Here is a 22,464-nt window from a genome sequence, read left to right as displayed (position 1 = left end):
TCTGCTGCATTTTGGCAGGGTAATATCTGATGGAACATATTTTTTTTTTCTTTTTTGCCATCGAGTGGTTTGTTTAAGTTTATCGTCGCTTTGTGTTTGTCTCATGTTCTGTTTGCCATGGTTGGTGTTGTGCTATGGCGACAACTGACAAGAGGTCACTCCTTGTTAAGTTGTGATCTAAATCTCGTTCATCCGACGTGGAATGCTAAATCAGTTATCTCCTGTGCCTGCCACGAATTTGTTACATCGGTGCTTTCTGACTGTGTTAAATTGATTGGATGTTCTCCTTTGCTTTAGATGATGGTGATCAATGTTTCCTGACCTGGCACACCGAAAATCTGCCCGAAAGGTGTTTCAGATTCGTGCAGTGCATGCGCCCTAAGTCCGTAATGATGCCATCATGTAGACGGTACATCTGTACTAGAATGTTTGCAAAGGTGTTTCCAAGTTGGGTCTAAGAGCATCTCCAAAAATTTGGTAAAATTAACTTGCTAAATCTTCAGTTTTAGCAAGTTGCTAATTGATTTGGCAAGTGAAAAAAAGTGTTCTCTCTAACAGTTTTGTATTCTAACTTGGTAAAATTCATAAAAATAGTACCTGGTCGGCAGCAGCACCTGGTCAGTACCGGCAGCAGCACCTAATTCTCATTCATAAACTTAAACTTGGATAATTCTCATACATGAACTTAAACTTGGACAAACGTTTAAATTGACTCATAATTCAACCAACTAAACTTAATTTTCTGCATGTCTCGCGAGAATCTTCTTCTGCATAATCTCAATCCAATCACGCTGCATCGGGTTGAGGGAGGTCATGTCCGCTAACATAATTTCTTTTTCTTCTTTCATCAAGTCGGCTTCAGATTTCTTTGCTTCATTTTCCACCCGCTTCTTCTCTAGCTCTAGCGTAGCCTTCTCTATCTCTAGTGTCGCCAAGAACCTGTCCTCTTTGGCCTTCTCCTTGACCTTGTCGTAGGCCTCTTTCTTTGACCACATCTTCTCCAAAGCTTCCATGCAAGCCTCACCACTTCCTCGCCTAAGATTTTCTTTTACCTACAGATAAGTTCAAAAATAAATATTTTATCATGAAGAAAAAATACATGTAAAATACATAAAATGCTTGACAATAATTATGTACCTTCTTTATCCCATCTGACCTCTTCCTAGTAGGCTCAGTTTGTCCAACATCACAAGCTATGACTTCAACATCATTGCCGGCTCCTTCATCTCTTGGCCTGGACACCTTTGTTGTCTTTTGTTTCTTTTTGCTTGCTGCTAGTTTCTCAAGCTCTACAAGTTCTGCCATCTTGGCTTTCCACTTGTCCTCCCCTTTAAGTATGTTCCAGCAATGATCAAGAGCAAAAGGCTTTTTGTCCTTATCTAAGTCCGCGTAATACTTCTTTGCATCATTAAGCTGAACAGATATATTGTCAATGTATATACATTTAAAAAATAAGATCAACTAAAACATTCAATACATATTTCATACCTTGTCTTGGATAGTAGTACCACTTTGATTCCTACGAAGAATGGCCTCATAGCACGAACAGAACTTGTTCACGGACCATTGTATTGTCAACCACCTATGCATAATGGAACTCTCTGTACGAGGAAGTCCAGTTTCATTGTGTTGCTCGTAGTAAGCATGAACTCTTCCCCAAAATGTTCCACACGATTGATTAGCCCCGTTGATGGGATCCTTGCTAACATTCAACTATCCTAAGCAAACAACTTCATCCTCCTTGTAATGAAAATTTTTGGACCTCCTTCCTCCCTTGGTACTGCGGCTTGCCTGCACTTCCTCAACAGGATTACTGTCTTGAGTGATTGGAATGGACTTCTCGCCCAAATCAGGAACATGAACCCCTTCTCCATTGCAAAGAATGTTGGACAGGAATTCTCCATCATCTCCTTCCATCCTAAGATCAGATCAAAACAAACAAATCCTAATTACCAGAATATATAATTGTATCACTAAAAAATAATTCAACTGATCAAAGAAACATCGTTGCCTGGAACTGCTTTGGGCGTGTTTTGCAAAGTTGGTCATCCTAACCAGAACGACACTCATATGTACTGGGCTGGGCAGATGCAATTCCAGTATACGTGAAGGGCTAACTCTAAATCTTAGAGCAAAGCAGCATGTAAATCAAAGCAAAACAAATTCAGATTTGCATATCTAGATATAGTAACAAAGAGAGGCAGCTTCTATATTTTCATGGAGTGGGCACACTAAAGGGACATGGGCATCCCAGGTTCAGGCACTGCATTCACCATATATTTCCATGCACATTACTCCACAAATAGTGGTACCAGATGCAGCTTGATGAGTCAGGTAACATAGTATACATATCTTGTCCAGATATTTCTGTCTCCATGCTATGCTGATCCGGATGCTTTGCTGATGCCAAGCCAAAACAAGATAAATCTGCTGACATTATGTTGCAGCACTCTGTCTAAGAGAGTTAACTGTGCTTCAACTTGTTGGAATTTTCAACTAGTAATTTCGTGGCTACACCAAATAAACTTTTTGTATTATATGCACAAAATACCAGTGGAGGTCTTTCCTGTTAGTAATCAATCTGTCATAGTTATTCAACCTTTACATTTTTACTATGCACTGGTGGAATTATCTGGACGACACTAAAATTTAACTGCAAGGTTAGGTGGTGCATTCTGAGCTGGTGAATTAACCTAAAGTACAACATAATTTAAACTAATGTGGTTTAGATAGGAACAACAGAGCTCCCATCTTTTCTGACAACTACTGAATATGCTATTCTTGGACTTTACTATTAGATAAGGATCGATTTTAGAGATTCTGAGACCAGAAAAGATGGCATGCTTTTCATATGTTTGTCTTCAGACATGGAATTTGAAACTAGCATATCCAGGCCTATCAATGTATCAGATGCTTCTCATGATTATTGAACAGAAAATCGAGCACTCTGGAAATAGACTAAGATTCCCCTTCCAGGACGCCTTGACATTACTCGCATGCATCGGCTGGGTCAAAAATTGCAGCAACATATGAATCACAAGATCATATCAAGAACAGCATACACATAATCCACAACAATCCGTAAAGCCCCTAGCGGCATGTACCCTAAATCAGCAATCCCTAACCCTAGCATCAGGTAATCGTCCTCGGCATGAACAACGAGATGAAGAACGAGATGATAACTTGAAGAACCTACGTACCTGCTGGAGGGCGGCGCCGGACCTTCCTCCACGCGAGAACGGCGGCGCGAGGAGGCTTCACGGCGGCTGCGCGAGGAGGCTTCACGGCGGCGCGAGGAGGCTTCCCGGTCTTCAGGGAGAGGAGAAGAAGCGGCGCCCGCGGATCAATCTTCGGATCGCCGAAGAGATGGTCTACTGTGAGGAGAAGAAGCGGCGGGAGAAGAGGGAACGGGATCCGGAGTTTGGCGCGGGCGAGATGGCGCGCGCGGGAGAGAAAGAAGCGGGCGCGGGAGGGAGGAAAAGAAGGCCGATGCGCGCTCTCTACGCGCGCGGAGGCTCCTCTTTTCCAAGTTGACAAAATACCAAATGCATATACCAAGTTGTTGGAGATGAAAATTTGTGGTTTTGCCAAAAAATATAGAATACAAAGTGGATATTGGGAGCTCTTGGAGATGCTCTAAACTATATTTGAGATTTTTTAGCTAGTATTCTGATTATGTTGAGAGCTATCCATGTATAGAGTGGAAGCACTAGGCATGTCCATTTTAGTTTTTCACGATTTGAGTATTTTATAGCATTTTTGTTTTTATTTGACAAATATTATCCAATCATAGACTAACTAGAGTCAAAAGATTCATCTCGTGATTTACAGGCAAATTGTGCAATTAGTTTTTATTTTCGTCTATATCTAATACTTCATGCATATGCTTCAAGATTTGATGTGACGGAAAATCTTGAAAAAGTTTTTGGTTTTCGGGGTGAACTAAACAAGGCCTAACTTTTGCTAGGCACTTGGATATATACTGTCTAAACATATATCAAGAAAACAATGCAGCTAGAAAAGTCAAAAAGACGATGTATTCGGCTGCGTAGAGTCCAGCCCAGGACGGATGCTGTGCCATCCTGATGCTCCTGAGCTCTGCCCAAAGTGGGATTGCCGTTGCTCATCTTTGGCTTGCTCGGAGCTGTACCTCTCATCCAGAAAGGCGGCCCTATTGGATCTGGATGTAGCCTGAGCACTATCATACACCAGCGAACAGTGATCTTATCCTTGTTTCTGCCAGTTGCAGTCCGATTGATTTGCTTACCCACTGCTAAACATATATTGTCTTCCTAGCATGATTAGTGGCTCCATCAACTCGTTTTACCATGTCACTTTTTGACCAGGTTATTAGGTCCAATATCTCTATTCTTTCAGGGCACACCACATGGGCTGTTGCTTGAATGGAAGAACCCTGTGGAATGTTAATAATCTGCTAACAGAAGAACGGAAATATGTAATGGTGGCATGCCCTATCGTTAGTTCTTTGCCACTCGCTACAACTTACAAGTCACAAGCACTGATATTGAAAGAAGATTGCCCATTTACCACCACATGGACGAATTTAGACCTATATATCAGGTCCGTAGGCTGATACAATCTGTAAATGCTTTAGTAAAATACCGTTAGGATTCCAGAAAGTCTGTGTAATATACTCATTATGTGCCAAAATAAATTAATTCTCGAATTGTCTTGAGGTCAATCTTAATGGGAGTTTCATGACATGAAATAAATGAAGAGAGAGATAATAAAAGTTTCATAAGATGAAAAAATGAGTTTCATGGGATAAACTTGTCTACACTATTTGCATTACATTGAGTCTTGGAAAATGGAACATGAAACCACCACTAAAACTAGCCTAAGTTAAACCTATTTAAATTTGTCAAATTTTATAGAAAAAAATATCCATCAATATGTGTGAAACTAAATTAGCATCATTAGGTCATAAAGTATTTTCGTTATGTACTTATTCGGCATAATAGACGATGATACTATTTCCTATATAAAGTTGGTTAAATCGAAGATAATTTTGACTTTAGGTGATTTTAGAAATTGGTTTATTTTGGAACAAAAGTAGTAGAGAAGTACTCTATCCATAAGTCTCCAACGTCTGAGGAAAAAAAGAAAAAAAGAGTCTCCATCTAGATCACGACCATGGTTTGGCTCGCCCCCAAGCGCTCGTAGCTCCTCATAGGCGCTGCGCACATGTGACTCATCGGATGCACTGCGTCCGTGATAATTAAATGTAAATAGGTGCTCGTTTGCTGCTCCAGAGCTGCTCCTTGGTCATTGCGCTGAAGGCTAAAACGATAGAGACTCATGGACGAAGACAGTAAATTCCAACCTAATGATGCTCTTTGTTATAAAAAGAAAAGAAAACCTGATGATGCTCTTGGCTAGATTCGCTCTACTCAACGACTACCACCACCAATATATTGTTTCAGTGTGCTGGCTGCAGTTCCTTTCATTTTTCAGGAACACAGCGGTGGCATGTCTTCTTGATTAATTTGGATGACAAACTACGGTCATGTGTCTTCCTGATTAATTTGTATGTCAAACTGTTAAAAAGAGAGTTCAAATTTAGAAGTTCACGATAGTTTTGATTAAAAAGAGAATAGACACCCAAATTTAAGCCAGGAGAAGACTTAAACCTAGGTGCATTGTTGGGTGTATAACTACACCTTCCATCATTGTGGCATCAGCCCATCACCAATTTGGTGGAAAACATTAACGACCAACAACTTGAACTTTTGGAGTATGTTTGGAGAGTAAAGTTCTTGTTAGCGGTAACACAACATCTATAAAGATACTAGTTACATTTGACTTTGCACAGTCATAAACTCATAATGCATATCTTTGGCCAATAGTGTTGTATGAAATGTATATTCTTAAGAGCATCTCCAGCAGGCTACCTAAATGGACTATCTATCCTCAATCTGAGTAGTAGAGGGCTAAAAATTCACTCTAGCAGACTACCTATTCCACCCATACCCAAATTCCCCTCTCCACTACCCATTCCTGTTGGGTCAAGGACACTACCCAAATCTTCTCTCCCACTCACGCGCCTCTCTCTCCCATTCATGCTCTGATTGTGGGACCTAGAAGTCATCCTTTGCTAAGATAAAAATGGGTAGCTAGTTTTAGTTAATACTGCTGGAGTTAAGAGCAAAATCTAGGTAGTATTAAAATGGGTGGCTACCTAAATAAACATTTAGGTAGTCTGCTGATTTAGGTAGCACTGCTGGAGATGCTCTAAACCACTCAATGTTATGAGATTTTGCAACTATTTTCTAATATAGATCTACACACGCTACATCTACTCTGAAAAAATTGCAGTTCTAGCTATCCGCATGGACCCAATTTTGCTTTAAATTGGACCTAAAGGTCTATTCCTATTTCCTAAAGTGACGAGAAATATTTGCTGCCTCACATAGTGCTTCAATTATGCTGTTAGCATAGATTCTCTTACCAACATGATCCCACCTCGTTATAATTACGATCTGGTGGTAGAGCAAAATGTGATGCCGTAGCTCTGACTTCTGAGAAACTACTCATTTGTGATCCTTGGACTTGGCTTTCTCGTACCAAATGGGTGTATGGGATGTAGCCACCATCTATGGTGAATTATCTGTGATGAAGTCAGCCAGTCAGTGTAGATCGATCAACTGCAGCAATCCTGAAATGGCATATACACGAGCACACCCTCACATACATTTTTTTAATATAAATGTTATTAATTTTCAAGTCCAATACATCAAGTTTTTTTATCTCCAATACATCAAGTTGATACAAGCTTAAAAAAGTTCTTATCTCTGCATGACAATAAGAGACACAAGTACACGACCTCATAAAATTCTACAAAAGTCTCTTATTATGATGCTCTTTAGAAGTTATCTGAAAACATAACTCTATTGAAACTTTTTAATAAAATTCTTGTGAAGCCTAAACCTATCTCCCTAATTTCACACAATGAGGATGCAACATCCCGGCCTAGGGCTTAATAGGTTTAATAAGATACTCATACTAACAAGTTGTAATTTCTTTTCTGGAAGCTCATCTCCAAAGAACTCTAAAGTTAAGCGTGTTTGGCCTGGAGAAATTTAGGTATGGATGTCCGACCGAAAAATACTTTCCGGGTGCACATGAGTGCCACCTGCAATTTGTGTATGGAACCTTCACCCATTGAAACTTCATGACCAAGAGTCATTCTCTTCTCCTAGCTTAGCCCGCCTTAGTCGTTCTGCTAACCTAAGTCGTGCTCTTTGTATGGCGATCCCTGTAAAGTAAACCAATTTCTAATTTTCCTTTAGCACTATTGAAACCTCAATCCTGTCCCATGTTGGGTCCCATCGATGGGAGTCTCTCCTCCTTTATACCTAGTCTTGTTTAAATTCAGGGTGAAAAGTTTTGAGGTGTCACATTGCTCGTCACATTAGGGTGTCACATGGGAGTCCTCGGTACTCCACGAGACGAATTTATTAAGCCTAATTAGTCCGGCAGTAACACATACTGTAGCATTACTGTAACACCGCATTGTCAAATCATAAACTAATTAAGTTTAAAAGATTCGTCTTACAAAATAGTCACAATCTGTATAATTAGTTATTTTTAGTCTATATTTAATATTTCATACATATGTCTAAACATCTGATGGGATAGGGAGTAAACTTTCGGAAAGGAACTTTGGTTTCCATACACTCCAACAAGCCAGTCCTGCCAACCATGATGATTGTTGGCTCTAATCCCCTGACAAGTCGCTATCTTTTGCTTGGCTAGCTGATTTGAGATGCACTAGCGTCCGTAATGGTGCTACCTACATAGCCAACTTATGTGGGGTGAGAGACAAAAGTAAAAACTCTCATATGTTCCTCTCCTAGATTCTTGAACTACGTAAAATAGAGTTATCTGTTCATTGCTAGTGACTACTCTCTCTCCTTTTTTTCTTGTCCATGTTAGAATAGTTAGCCGAATAGCTAATTGTTAGGAATACTCTAAGTCCGTCCTCTTAATGTGATCCACCTATGGAGCTCCATCTTGACAACCCATCTATGCCATCGACCGGGTACTGCCTAAGAAATGTTGGAAGTCATGGGAAATTGGGACCCCAAAGGCCCCAATGCAAGAGGAATGAGGTGTTTTCATGGATTGACACACTAATCTCAAACCTGCCAGATGAATTTTCTAGATGCCTTACCGGACTATCCGACGATAGCAACGTCAGCTCATTGACCAGCCATTTATGCCAAGTCACTCTTGGTCTGACAATCTATCTTCGAGCTCAGGAGGACTATCCATCAGAACATCAGTGCCAAACAACATGCAAAATGTGAGCTATCCTCCTCTCATGAGGGCATGATAGTATCAATACACCCATGAAAGTTAAAAACAAGATGAGCTCATTTCTATATTTCCACTATGGATACACTTAGGAACAATGATGACGATGTAGTCAACTTAAGAAAGACACGTTCTATAGACTGTACAATAGATAGGGCATGGATACACCATATAAGACCGACTTTGGAGTGCAAGCTCATCAAAGCCCAACATTCAGTTCATTGGTAGCCCATTAGTGCTTTACTGGAAAGGTCATAACTCATCCATCTAGAGTGCGGTTGAGATCAATGAACACTCGACAGAAAGCTTGTTTGATAAGATTTCAAATGAATCTAGTCCCACATCAATACTATGTCAGAAAGGCCTTTAAATCATCATGACAAGTTGTTGTTTCTTTCAGAGACTACGATATCATAGTGAGCTTTTTTTCACCTTTGGGTCATTGACCCAAGTTAGAGCATCCCCATCCATATGGAGAAGACCTCAATGATGCCCAAGGAAATCCTTCTCCTTGGTCACCAACTTAGGAGTCTAGCTTGGGCATCCAACTCAAGTTGAAGGCCCAATCCATGTCAAGTTCAAGCTCATCTTAAACTCCATAAGTAGCCTGCAATAAAATAGACGCTCATAAATCATATGGATTCCGTTTTTGATGATCTCTCCACCTATGGATAGAAAGATAATTTCATAAAACTAACCAGTGCACTAATCCCACATCAAAAATCAATCGGAGTCAACAGAAATCGTCAAAACAAATCCACATCCAGGATCTATCAGAATGCTGCCTTTTGGGCCATTTAGAGCTTATAACGTATCGAGACTCCTTAGAGACACGAATAGGGTCTCCCTTACACTATATATTCAGTAGATGTCACCCAAGTTAGGTTTTTTGGGTTTTTACATTAAGTTAGGTTTTTTTGGTTTTTACATTAGATCAATCTATCTTCAAACGGTCACTGTGATCAATGCCCATGTGTGTATTGCTTGTATACTCTTCAAAATCAAAGGTTACAAAATCAAGATGCGTGTATTCTTAGAGTTTCAGTCGACTTCGGCTTATCAACAGCTTCTGAAAATGAAGTATACTAGCTAGTACTTTCTCCTTTTCAATTATAAGACGTTTTGATTTTTTTACACTCATAGTTTTTGTTATGTACCTAAATATAACAATAAATGTCTAGATACATAATAATTGCTATAAACGTTTTGCTATAAATTTAGAAATGCAAAAAAAAAGTCTTATAATTTGAGACAGAAAGTATATCTCTGTGTGGCAGGCTCATTAACGCAAAAAAAACTGCTTTGTACTACAAATTAAAGACCGTACAACGTAGAATGCAGTGATCGGTGCCCATGCTTGTAATGCTTGTAGCCTTGTATACTCTCTACAATTCAAAGATTGTCGACTATCGTAGTCTAAAAATCGTACGGCGTGATGAAACCGTCCGGCCGGAGCGGCACGAGGAACGCCCGCACCGGCGGCTCGGCGCCGGCGCCGGCATCGTCGGTGCAGCCGGAGCCCTTGTGCGGTGCGCCGAACAGCGGCTGCCTGCACGTCGGGCACGTGGACCGCACCAGCAGCCAGCGGTCGACGCAGCGGACGTGGAAGCCGTGGTTGCACTTGGGTAGCACCCGCACGCGCTCCCCGGGCTCCAGCTCGGCCAGGCAGATGGCGCACACGGGCCCGCCGCCGCCGGCTGCCTGCAGCGGCAGCATCCCCGGCGAGTACACCAGCGTCGGCATCGCGCGCAGCGCCTTCCGCCGCGCCCCGGCCTGCGCGAGCCGCACCACCGACAGCCCCGGCTCCCCCGCCCCCGCGGCCGGCTGCCGCTGCGCCCCGCCGCCGGGCGACGTCCGGCTGGTGCACCGGAGCGCGCACCGCACGATGGAGTTGAGCCCCAGCGCGCAGATGAGCGCGCACAGGAGCACGGCCAGGATCATGACCACGTTCGCGTCGAAGCTGCTGCTGCTGCTGCTGCTGCTGCTGCTGCTCCCACCCCCGCTCCTGACGCCGTCGCTCGCCGGGGCTTCCTGCTGCCCGGCCACCACCTGGCTCGCCGCCGCATTCTCCCCGTAGCTGTGCAGCGGAGCCAGCAGCAGCGCCCTCCGCGAGTACACGTACACGTACCCTTCTTGCATGCTTGCTTTAACTGTCTTCATTCACTCGTGAACTTGTGATCCTCTCCTCTGACGCCGACTCTTCCTTCCCAAATCCCAATCCCAGGTGAAATCTGTTCTCTCTCGTCTACAAAATCAAAGGCCACGGAGCGCTGTAACTCTAGCTCAGCGACAATGTAAGAGTAAGTTTCTGCCGTGCTGAACTGGAAGCAGTATATATAGGCTAAGGCAGAGGCAGGGCAGCAAGATTGCAGCCAAGGTAAGGCTTTCATTGGTGTTAACTTGCATAGTTTTTTTGCTTTGCAATCAGTGTCACCATCACCTTCACAGCAACAGCACCCAGGGGAGCCAAGCCAATGGAGAGGCCAGGAGGTTACTGAGCACTAGGAGGCTAGCTGGGGGTGAGTGTGTTGTTAACAGTGGTGGCTTTCCGGGAATCAGAGGGGCACTAGCTGGTATATAGCACCAGATCTTGTCTGCCTGATCATGGGTGTAAAGCAGGATAAAGAAGCTTAGCACACATGCAGCAAGAGATGGATTAGAAAAGGGAGGAGATCAGGCACTGAATTATTTGTTAGTGTTGCTTTCTTTTGCAGGCCATGTGGCATGTGGGGGAGGCTGTATCTTTGACCTTTGCTACTCCCTGCCATTCTGTGTGGTTCATGGCACGGCAACTGAATTATTTCTGAACTTGGGGTCAAAGTCTGGTCCAGCCAGGCAACTCAACTCATGGGCATGGTCTGCCTAAGGGAAAGCATAGGAGGATATGATGACAGGAAATTGGTGAGTTTGACTTCCAAAATTCTGATTTCTTTCCAGATTACGATTATCATAAACTCGCAAGTAGTTGATTAACATCTTGACTACTATACTGACTAAATAAATCAAAGCAGATATTTGATAAATGCAATTCTGTCTGTGACAGTACTAGCTAGTGCCTTCTTGTATCAGTTACAGGAAACATCCTTCAACTTGATAAAAAGGAGGGAGGTGTGAGAAACAATGGTCCAAGAAAGTTGAATTTGACTAGTATGACAGCTGACAGTAACACGCACCCATCTTTGCAGTGAATCATATCCTCGGGGGCAATCATGAGGCTGTAAAATACTGAGACATGAAGCATGTGGCCACAATGGTGAAGCTGACAAAGCAACTAATTACCACTCACAAACCACGTTGCATTTGCATATGCTGATTGGCTTGTTCTGATCCCTTCCACTTTGAACGAACCAGAAGCGGCCGGACATCAGTAAGCAGAGCTCTCGCAACTCCAATCCTGGAACCTTGCGCATCACAAGCTTTGCTTGCTTTCAAGGATGAGTGCTAGGTCAGCTCCCACAATGATCTTACTGACATGTGGCTTTGCTCGTGTCGATCGGTCAACGATCCAGAGCAGCGTCATGGTGGTTTCGCTGATAACAATAAATCATGCTAAACAGAGAATGGTTAAATATCAATAAAGGATCATTTTCATATGTGACTGTCTCAGTAATTGCATTTCCTGGAATGTCTAATCTTGCTAAACTGCAGATTCAGAGGCTTGTTTTCTGTTTGTCTTAGTTTCTCACGAAAGGACCATTTTCATATGTGACTGTCTCCACTATCCAGGAAGCTAAATAATGTTCTGTCATAAGCACACTGGGCGTCTGGGACGATTCAGTGATCAAAATGTTGACAAGTACGTGTAAATCTACGTGTAAGTCATGATCTTACCAGTGAGTTCCCTGGGTTCAGTCGTTCAGACCCTATCTTTCTCAGGTCTCTCCCTACTTTGTGCTAACTACTGAACTGAAGTCTACAGTTGAAGTATAAAAGTGAATCCGTAAGTGGATTGCTCGCCTTTTTTTTCTATCAACTTAAGCTACATGCAATTCAATAGGGTATCAGGGCCAGAGTTCTCAAGTTTGAATCCTGATGGGCGCAATTAATTTAAATAATCACAGCCGACTTCTATTTCTATGTTTGAGGCCTGAGGGAACACGTGTGGAGGAGTGTTGAGGTAGTACAGGTTAATTGCACACCTTTCTCTCTTTGCCTAAGCTTTGGCTCAATAGCTACATTGATAGCTGAAATTCAGCCACATGCAGAAATCAGAATGTGGATGAAACAAGGACGGGGGCAACGCAAAATCCAGACTCTGAAGAACAAAGTACATATATATAACTTCTGATGGCCGGAAAGCAATAGGTAAATTCACAAGCAAAATGATAACGAATATCCATTCTGGGACTTCGTTCACTGCCTTATACAACCTCATCTGCTACTGCTAGGTGCCTTATAGATCAAGGATCAGCCAAATCTCAATAGGATGAGCATAGAACCGAGCTTTAGCAGGTTCTCGCAGAAGCTCATAAGGAACAATGGTTTCTGTAAGCGAAAATAAGAAACACAGACGCCTTAGAATCTGAAACTGAAAAGAGGCATAGGCACACCAATGACTTACTTATTTTTTCGCTTTCCAAATGGTGTTTAGGATAATGAGACAGATATGATGAAGGTTGAAGCCAACAATGCAGATTTGTGGGGAGCTGTTTTACCTCCTCGCCAACCCAAATTTGAGTCTTGCTCTTGCAACAGATTTGTGTGCCCAAGTTGTAATTTTTTAATTCCAAAAGGGCAAACTAGATAAGCATGCCCAATAGCTTAGCAGATGCGAGACCCAATGCATCCCCATCCATCTAATCCTTTAAATATCTCAATAAAAAAATATGCATTGGCCGTGGCAAATCTATGTCACATGTACACTTAAAAAGCTTATCCTTCCAATATTCTGGCATGGCCAACAGTGTGTAGCAAATGGACAGGAATGGAAGCTCACTAAGTGGAAAGATGGTCCCATATACTCAAAACTTGGGCCTTGTTTAGTTCACCCCAAAAACCAAAAAGTTTTCAAGATTCTCTGTCACATCGAATCTTGTGGCACTTGCATGAAGCATTAAATATAGACGAAAATAAAAACTAATTACACAGTTTAGCTGTAAATCGCTGGACGAATCTTTTGATCCTAGTTGGTTCATAATTGAATAATATTTATCACAAACAAACGAAAGTGCTACAGTAGCAAAATCCAAAAAAAAATTCGCATCTAAACAAGGCCTTGATCTAAAAGGTACGGAGAAAAATCAATAAATGAAATGAATAGCGACTGCCATGAAAGTTAGATAAAGCATAAATAAAAGCAACAAAAAATATTGAAGGACCTTTACTTGATCTAGCATTCCATACTCTGGCCAAAAAAAAGAGTCTGTTAGAGATTCTTTTCATGGTTACTGAGGAAATTTTTACTTGAAACCACCTTCAACGAAAACCTGCAATTAGGGAGACGGTTCTCTTTTCTACACTAGAACTTGCCGATTTTTCATATGAATTTAAAACCTATGTGGAATAAACAAAGAACATGAAAAGTTATTCCACTTGCCAATACATATAAAAGAGACAACTGCTTTTGTTGAGCTTTCAAGAATGAGGCCAGATAGTGATGAATATGATCTTTGGTGCACCTGAGCTTCGAGTCTTATATCAGATAGAAAGTAACTTCACCTTTGTTTTTGGCAACCAGTGGCATATGAGTCAACCATGCTCCTGGTCTTAAGCCAAATCAGTTTTGATGAAAAATATATATTAATATCTACAATATCAAATAGATGCTCTATTAAAATATATCTTGTGGTGTATCTAATGAATCTTGTTTGATGCCGTAGATGTTTGTATATTTCTTTCTATAAACTTAGTTAGTTAAAGTTAGTGAAATTTGACTGAGGACAAAGCTACCTGAATCTGGCTTATTAAAAGAAATAAAAAAACAACTGTTACAATCTGCATTTGTGAAAAATGGAAAACAAAACGACTCATGGTACCTGCTATACACATTTGTGAAAAGGGGGAAAACAAATATGACTTGTTTTTTGGTACCTGCTAACGTTAGTCCAATTGATAGAAGCATAAGACCTCAATATTCGTTGACAGTGGCTAAATTTGTTCAAATCCACTTGCTATGCATTTATGAAAGAAGAGCAACCAGTATTATCGCGATGGAAGGTGGGTAGGGCTTCAGTTTGTTCAGTTTTATCACTTCGTTGCAGCAACGGCATCTGAAGTGCTCATCAATAAGTGATTAATGCTGCCCCAGTTGCCCCTTGTTTTACAGATAACAGAAGCTTGACAGAGTTGCCTCTTGTTCTACAGACAACAGAAGCATGGCAGAGGGTAAAGCAAAGTGAATTGTTTGAGCACAGTACAGATGAGCCAACGGTGATGCAACTTCCATCCATCCATTTAATTGATTTTTATTCTCATGGCAACAAATAAGCTACACTGCGGAACACATTATTATCACATACAGAACGCATGGATACAGTACAACATAACACTTTAACTCGACTCACGAATGAACCCCCCTTGCAAAAGGCTCACACTACTTGTGAAGGCCACACAGACAGTTCTCGACGCCTACGTCTCTGGCAATGCAGGGGGGTTGACTTATTCCATCCTGGTACCAAGTCGCTCGTTTCTCCACTAATTCATTCAGGAAATAATCTAGCTTGTCAATGTTGACACTGGGCATCACCACAACGTGAGCTATATTGCCTTCACAAGCGAGCTGCCACCTTCGGACAAATTCTTCATCCTTCGGCCTTTCAAATACAACTGTGCTGCTGAGCTCGTTAAGCATTGCTCCAACTCCTGCTTCCTTGAGGCGATCTTTTAGGTAGTGTGCATTTCTCAAGCACTTCTGGACTTCTTTCTGAAAGCCTCTGTAGCCCTTCCTGTTGAGGGTGTACCAGAGGAAGATAGGCGCATGGCCATTCCTGCTTCCCATGATCGTTGCATCCCTTGACGCCAGATATTCCACATTGCTAGAAAGGGCATTTATGTGCTCCAATCTTGTTATCTGGACACCACATGGCATGGGGCATCCAACAAACTTGTGCCCAGAGACGCTGACACTCCCAATAGGCTTTTTAAATGTCACTTGAGGTGCCTAATGAAGATACATATACATATATCAGGAGAATGAGCTATCATAGTAGATATGTAGCTAGTACAGCTTAATGTAACTAGTACGTAAAGCATGGAAAATCAAAAGATCACCTTCTTAACAAATGGTATCATCAATCCAAAAAGGGCACCATCACAATGAATATAGAACCGATCTTTAAAGCCATTTTCCTCAAGGGTTTTGATAACCAAGTCTAGATCATCAACTGCCCCCTTCACAGTTGTTCCTGCACAGCAGTTTTGTTTAGAAGCAGAACACATGTTAAGGCAAGGCATTAGTCCGGGAGTTAAACTCACCAATGTTAACATTAATGATGGCAGGTTTGTCTCGGTTCTGCAATAACTTTCTATGGAAATCAGCACAATCTATTTCCCCAGACATAAGGGTGTCAACTTTGACACAATCCATTCTGTACATTCTTGCTGCTTTGAATACTGAATAATGGGACTCGCGAGAAGCATACAATATTCCATCAGGAAACACCTCCCGCCTGTAAAACAGTTTATAAAGAATATTAAGAGCAGAAGTGACATTTCACATAAGCAGTGAAAGTAGCAAGGACTTCAAGTATTACCCAACAAGAATCCCATGCAGATTTCCTTCTGTACCACAGTTAGTAATATATCCCCAGTACTCATCCTTTTCTAACTCCCAGAGGCGAGCGAACCAATCCAACACTCCAACCTCAAACTGCCTGGAGTGGACACCGTAGTTGCTCTCAATGAAGGGGTCACCAAGGTTATTAATGGAGAAGTGCTGTAGCTGGGCCAGTGCACCATAATCAAAGTCCAGATTGTATGGGTAACCTTCATGAAAACAAACAGGTGCCGTGAGCTAACATAATTATATTGCTGTCTGTTTTTGGTTCTATTATACAAAAGCCACATCCATATAACTGTGGCATGTCCCACTAGACTCCAGAGTCCAGATTTATGCTTATGCTGCCTGCTTTATTAACTACTCCATCTGGTTAAGCAAGTGTCATTTCCAACAACACAGTTTGCAGTATGCATCTTTGGCCACTAAATTATTTAGCCAAGTAAAACCCAAAATATTACACAAAGTATTTTTGAGACTACATATATAGTATATATGCTTGAACTAAAGAAGTGCAGAGGCACTGATAAATGCATGTGATAAGTATACGAAGACGACACACTTTTGTAATCGGAAGGAGTAATATGAAACTAAGAATAATCAGATAGAATAAAAGAGTTATGGTAAAGAACTAGACTTGGATTACAAAAAAAAGAAAAGAAAACTTGACTAAACAGGCTTTTTCTATCTCTATTTTCTGATTCTTTCTGTCCAAAAGCTTTAGTTCTTTCTTAAACCAAATATAATAACACGTGGATAACTTTCTAGCACTTCCATTACAATTCAGTGCTTGCACTACAACGTAAAGTTTCATTAGAGTTGCAGGATGAATTTAGAAAGATAGAACAAGTGAAACTTCAGAAACATTTCGTGTTTTTTTTGGCAAAAATAGTTCTTTTGGGAAACAAAAAAGTTTTGGAGCAAAAGGGATCTCAGCTGCTTGCGAGATATGGATCTATGCTTATGTCAACACTATTAATATTTTCTTTTAAAAAAAGTAGGCTGGAATCTTTTATTATAATATTAGATCAGACATCTATCCCTCAGTTGCAGCAGAACACACGTGGTGTAGATGGAGATAAACTTCTGTCCACATATAGAAGATCTATTATGTTTGATTAGAATCCAATAATATATGTATTTAAGCTGATGAGACGAAGATTGAAGCATGGTGTTGACAGGAAAGACAAACAGCTGGCACATGTTCAGTGGACTAGAATTTTTATTAGTGATGATGCATTTAAGACAAGACTGTATTTTAGAATCTCCATATTACTGTATTATATAATCCGGAACAAATTGGCAAGGAAGGCAAAGTAAAATATGCACCAGATAAAAGAGCTGGCCACCTAACACTTAGGCCTTGTTTGGCGAGTCTCAATTTCACTGGTAAAGCTGTTTTTTTTTAAAAAAAATAATAGTTTCACGAGCAACTTTCTAAATGAAGGTGAGGTGTTTTAGAAAGTGTTTAGTAAATAGCTTCACATAGTATAAATGAAGAGAGAAATAAGATTAAGAGCTACGATAAGCTACTTTTTTCAGGTTCATCCAACCAACTCATATCATCTTTGTGAGAGGAGAAGAAAAATAACTTCAGGCATTAAACTGTTTTAAAAATAAGTGTACAGTAAAAAAATAGTCTTTATAATTAGCGACAGAGTGCAACTGACAACAGTAAACAAAAGTAAAAGTGCACTTCATTCAGATTTGCACTGAAAATGCCATAGGCGAATAAAATTGCTGCATAAATAAATAAATAAATAATGCCACTATTTATCCCCTGACGAGTGTATTTACGCTTGACGAAGAAAAGGAACACGGGCATTTATAGAGTACCAAAAATAACGAGGCACACAGGCACAAGCCGACACTAAGAATGCCGCAAGCCGCAAGCGGCTAAACCGACCGGCGCACTGGTGTGTCACGAGATCAGGCCACCACGGGCCAGATCGAGGAGGCGCAAAGAGGAAATCGATGGAGCCGCCGGGATCGTGAGCGTGAGCGTCCAAAGGCGGAACGTACCGAGGTGGTGCTTGGTGCGTTCGACGAGCGAGCGGCGGTAGAGCGCGAGGACGCTGGCCATGGTCGCCTCCCGCTCGCCGGTCTCCTCGTCGTCCGCGTCGGGCTCCTTGACGGCGAAGCAGGAGGTGTGCACGTTCCTCCCCATCACGATCACCCTCCTCCTCCCGTTTGCACCAGCCTCCTCCCGCTTCGCCTCCGCCGCCGCGGCCACTAAGGCCTCCGGCGGCTCCAGCTCCATCGGGAGCGTCTCCACCGCCGCCGCCGCCTCGGCAGGATGCAGCGGCTTCCCGACCCCGTTCATGGAGACGGCCCCTGCTGCGCCCAGATCCGCCAGCCCGTTGCCCACGCTCCCAACCATGTCGGTCGCCGCGATGGGATTTGCCTAGAGGCCTTGCGCAGATTTGGGGACGGAGCGGAGGCGGGGGGGAGGCGCAGCGAGAGAGAGAGCTCGGACTCGGAGGAGGGAGGGGACTGGAGTGATTTGCGGGCGCATTTATAATCGGACGGCGAGAACGGAGAAACGGGTCGCCACTCGGCGGGAGGGCCGTCCGTGTCCGTGTCTGGGACTGGGACTCTTGGCTTGGGTGTGTGCACGGGTCGACTCGGGAGTCGTCTCGCGTCTTTGGTGCGCGGGGGCAGGCCGGAGCCGGACGCGGGGGAGGGGCGCCGCGCCAGCGGGTGGGCAGGATATTCGCGCCGTTTCACTGGTTGATGGGACCGGTTAGATGTGGGTCCGGATTGGCAGTGAGCTGGACCGGAGTGTCGGTGGTTGTGTGGAGATTTGAGTGCTGACAGGACCGACGTGGCAGTCGTTTTCTCCCGGTCGGGTATGCGCATGGACACACGTGTACAATCTAGGAGCATCTTCAGCAGTTTGGGCTAAATTTTTTTTTGGATTTCGGTATCTTAGTATTTTCGTTTTTATTTTACAAATATTATCCAATCATGGACTAAATAGGTTCAAAAGATTTATTTCATAATTTACAGATAAACTGTGCAATTAGTTTTTATTTTTGTTTATATTTAAAGCTCTATGCATGTGCCGCAAGATTCGATGTGACAGAGAATCTTAAATTTTTTTTAGTTTTTGGGGTGAACTAAATAAGGCATTATCCAAAACTTTTAGCAAAATGAGTACGGTGGTACTTTCGTTTGTATTTGACAAATATTGTTTAATCATAAACTAACTAGATTTAAAGGATTCGTTCCGCAAATTACAAACAAACTGTATAATTAGTTATTAGTTTTATCTATATTTAATGCTTCATGCATGTGCCGTAAGATTTGATGTGACGAGAAATCTGAAAAATTTTATAAAATTTTTTAGGAACTAAACAAGGCCCTAAATGACTTTTCATCCATAGTTTTTTAGCAATGTGACGAAAAATCATCTCCGACAGTTTGTCATCTCAATTCCTCATCTTTACTAACTTGGCATATCTCCCTGTCTACCGCATAAATATGCGCGCGAGCTTCGTGCTTGGCATCGATCTTTCTCTTTATGTTTAGCGGGGCTCTTTGTTCGCTTAGCATGCCTCTTCGTTTCGTTAGCTGGTTTTTGTGTTTTTGAAAACGAAATTTGCTAAACTGTTAGAGATGAGATTTTTTTTTGTCTCCTCATATATTATTTTAGGAGTTGACAAACAACAAGATTTAAGAAATGATTTTTGCTAAACTGTTATAGATGCTCAAAGAAGTATTTTTTATTATAAAGTTGAAAAGGACAAAATAAACATCCTTTCAAAATTCTGTTAGAAATAGACAATGCAATAGAACGATGATAAGGTGAGACTCGTAAATTTACGCCTCCGATAGTATCATAGTCATATAACACATAAAATGGCTTCTAATATATAAGCTTGGACGGTTAGGTTGTCGTATTGTTTCTTCTACCGCCCAATCCACCATCTTAAGTGAAGGTTCTTGTCAATCTTATAATTTTGGTTGACATATTTGGCAATCCAAACAAGTTAAACGTCAATACCAACCTATGCATGCAAGATGTTTTGTAGTTACAGTTCAACACTTTCCACAATACAATCTTTCTTTCTCTCACACATGCGGACGTAGAAAATTAGACCATAACACTGACTCCAACAATTGATACCCAAAATAAAGACCCATTACACAATATAGGTGGATCAAACTCTGAAACCTGCCCTTCTCCAACTGAGGCCCAAGACCCAAACCAAAGCAAGCTCCGGGCATTTGTAAAAAAACGTTGTAGGTCGAGCGCAGCAGCACGCCTCCAAGCCACGCCGCCCCCGTGCGCCTCCCGGTCGTGCGCCTCTTGGCCGAGCACCACCGAGCCAAGTGTCACGCCGCCGCCGCGCGCCCCCGACCTCCACGTCTCCAAGCAGCTGCGGCCGTGTTGCTCTAATCGGAGGTGGAGGAGAAGGGGAAAGGGTGGGTGGAGGCAGAGGTGGCAGAAGCGAGTGCTCCCATTTGCGTCGTCCTTGAAAGAGGAGGCATTTTTGGGTTTCGTCTTGGCAGGTAGGCAAAATGGGTCATGTGATTAGGTCATTCGTTGGAAGCTGTTTTCAGTAGGCAAAAGCACTATGCATGACACATTTTGGGTATGGGTTGCATTGTTGGAGACAATCTAAATAATGAAATGATGAGTTGTCTGGTCATATGTCGCCGCTCTTCTTTCTCCCAAGCAATCTTTGTGTATTGGCAACTTCATCTCCTCTTGTCTTCTACCACGCACGGGTTCCTCTATTCCTGACTGTCCCACTTTTTTCTTATTAGATCCCTGTCTACCTCACCTTCACGAGGAATTGACATGATTACCACAGTCATTATTTATATCAACGATATTACTTCTCTATTGTAAATATTTTTAGGCTACTATATGTATATGAGGCATTCCTCGTTGATAACAAAAACTAGATTCATAGGTTTGACAAAAAAATATTAAGAACTAGATATCCCAATGGGACCTTGGCATGCATAGTGAGAGATATCACTAACATGTGAATTAGTCGTTGGCCTTATGCGTATTATTGTCTTCTCTATAATTAATTCTGTAATACTTTATATAGGGTTAGTTATAGACTTCTAACAAAATACTATGGTTCGATTAAAGCACTAGTCTGTGCTCTAATTCCTGTTTTAAAGCACTAGTCTCTATTCTGTTTTCGTAGACAGTTTACTTGTGCGAAAACATGGTAAAAGATTTACGCTCTGTTTGAAGCACCTCCACTTCACTAGTAAAACATTGTTTTTGGATTCATATCTATGACCAACTGGAGGTGTTTTTGGTAAATAGCTCTACATGTGGAGCTCTTTAGAATATTCTCTCACACGATTCCATGTTAAGCCCACCAAAGCAAGGTAAAATTGGGTGAAACCACTATTTTTAATTTCATCCTACAGTAATCCTTTGTCTCGGCATGTTTTAACAAGCGTAGACCCGTTTGGTTTTACTTAGGCCTTCAGTTGGCAAAATTTTGGTATATCAGGTACTGTAGCATTTTTGTTTGTATTTGATAAATATTGTCCAATCATGAACTAATTAGGCTTAAAAGATTCATCTTACAAATTACAGGCAAACTATATAATTAGTTTTTGTTTTCGTCTATATTTAATATTTCATACATGTACCGTAAGATTTGATGTAACGGAGAATTTAAAATTTTTGGTAAAATTTTTTGGGAACTAAACGAGGCCGAAACAGGCTGTGCTAAACGGTGCCTAGCTAGATCTTGTTATTTAGCACTTGGGTTGGTGACTTTGCTTGCTTATGTTCTTTTATAATATCTGGAGTACTAGTAATTTGCAAGGGAGATGACTGGACAACACGTAGCCTAATCTCGAGAAAAGATTGGGGGGCAGCGTGTACACTGAATACGATTACTACTGCTAAACAAATCACACAAGGCAAGTAGATGTTGTTAGGCCTTGTTTAGTTCTAAAAAATTTTTAGATTTCGCTACTGTAGCACTTTCGTTTTTATTTGACAAATATTGTCCGATCATGAACTAACTAGGATCAAAAGATTCGTCACGTGATTTACAGACAAACTGTGTAATTAGTTTTTGTTTTCGTTTATATTTAATGCTTTATGCATGTGCTGTAAGATTCGATGTGACGGCAACGGCATATATTCATGGTCGTTTGGTTTCCTGTCTTCTCGCCGGCGCGACGACATCTCGCGTGTCCTTGTACGTTGGTGCGGGAGAAGTTCCGGCTCCGAGTTCTGACAAGCGGGGCCCGTATAAGAGCAAGTATTATAATACCAGCTGGCTGTAAGATTTTTTTACAGTTTTCTTGCAGCACACTCATATAATGGTTAGCTCATCACTATTAATACATGGCCCACTTGTCTATCTCACAGACTTTCTTGGTTTTTGTGTCTGAACCGGCTGTAAGTTTACAGCCCGCTTTTA

General features: G+C 41.8%; 2 protein-coding genes and 1 long non-coding RNA gene across 3 annotated transcripts; all 3 read right to left on the bottom strand.

Moving 5' to 3' along the window:
• LOC8061032 lies at nt 709-1,895 on the bottom strand. Its single transcript, XR_002452787.1, has 2 exons — nt 1,489-1,895; nt 709-1,413 (listed from the first exon to the last, which is right to left on the bottom strand). It is a non-coding gene; the product is annotated as an uncharacterized LOC8061032 (long non-coding RNA).
• On the bottom strand, nt 9,580-11,217 carry LOC8061031 (RING-H2 finger protein ATL74). Its single transcript, XM_002452187.2, has one exon. The coding sequence runs from the start codon at nt 10,495-10,497 to the stop codon at nt 9,754-9,756; it is 744 nt and encodes a 247-aa protein (XP_002452232.2). The 5' UTR covers nt 10,498-11,217; the 3' UTR covers nt 9,580-9,753.
• LOC8061030 (serine decarboxylase 1) lies at nt 14,708-18,564 on the bottom strand. Its single transcript, XM_002452186.2, has 5 exons — nt 18,074-18,564; nt 16,029-16,260; nt 15,751-15,944; nt 15,547-15,680; nt 14,708-15,436 (listed from the first exon to the last, which is right to left on the bottom strand). The coding sequence occupies exons 1-5, from the start codon at nt 18,429-18,431 to the stop codon at nt 14,870-14,872; spliced, it is 1,485 nt and encodes a 494-aa protein (XP_002452231.1). The 5' UTR covers nt 18,432-18,564; the 3' UTR covers nt 14,708-14,869.

This window comes from Sorghum bicolor, chromosome 4, assembly GCF_000003195.3.
Source record: "Sorghum bicolor cultivar BTx623 chromosome 4, Sorghum_bicolor_NCBIv3, whole genome shotgun sequence".
NCBI lineage: Eukaryota > Viridiplantae > Streptophyta > Magnoliopsida > Poales > Poaceae > Sorghum > Sorghum bicolor.
The sequence above is the reverse complement of the archived record's forward strand: the minus strand, read 5'-3'. Positions and strand labels throughout refer to the sequence as shown.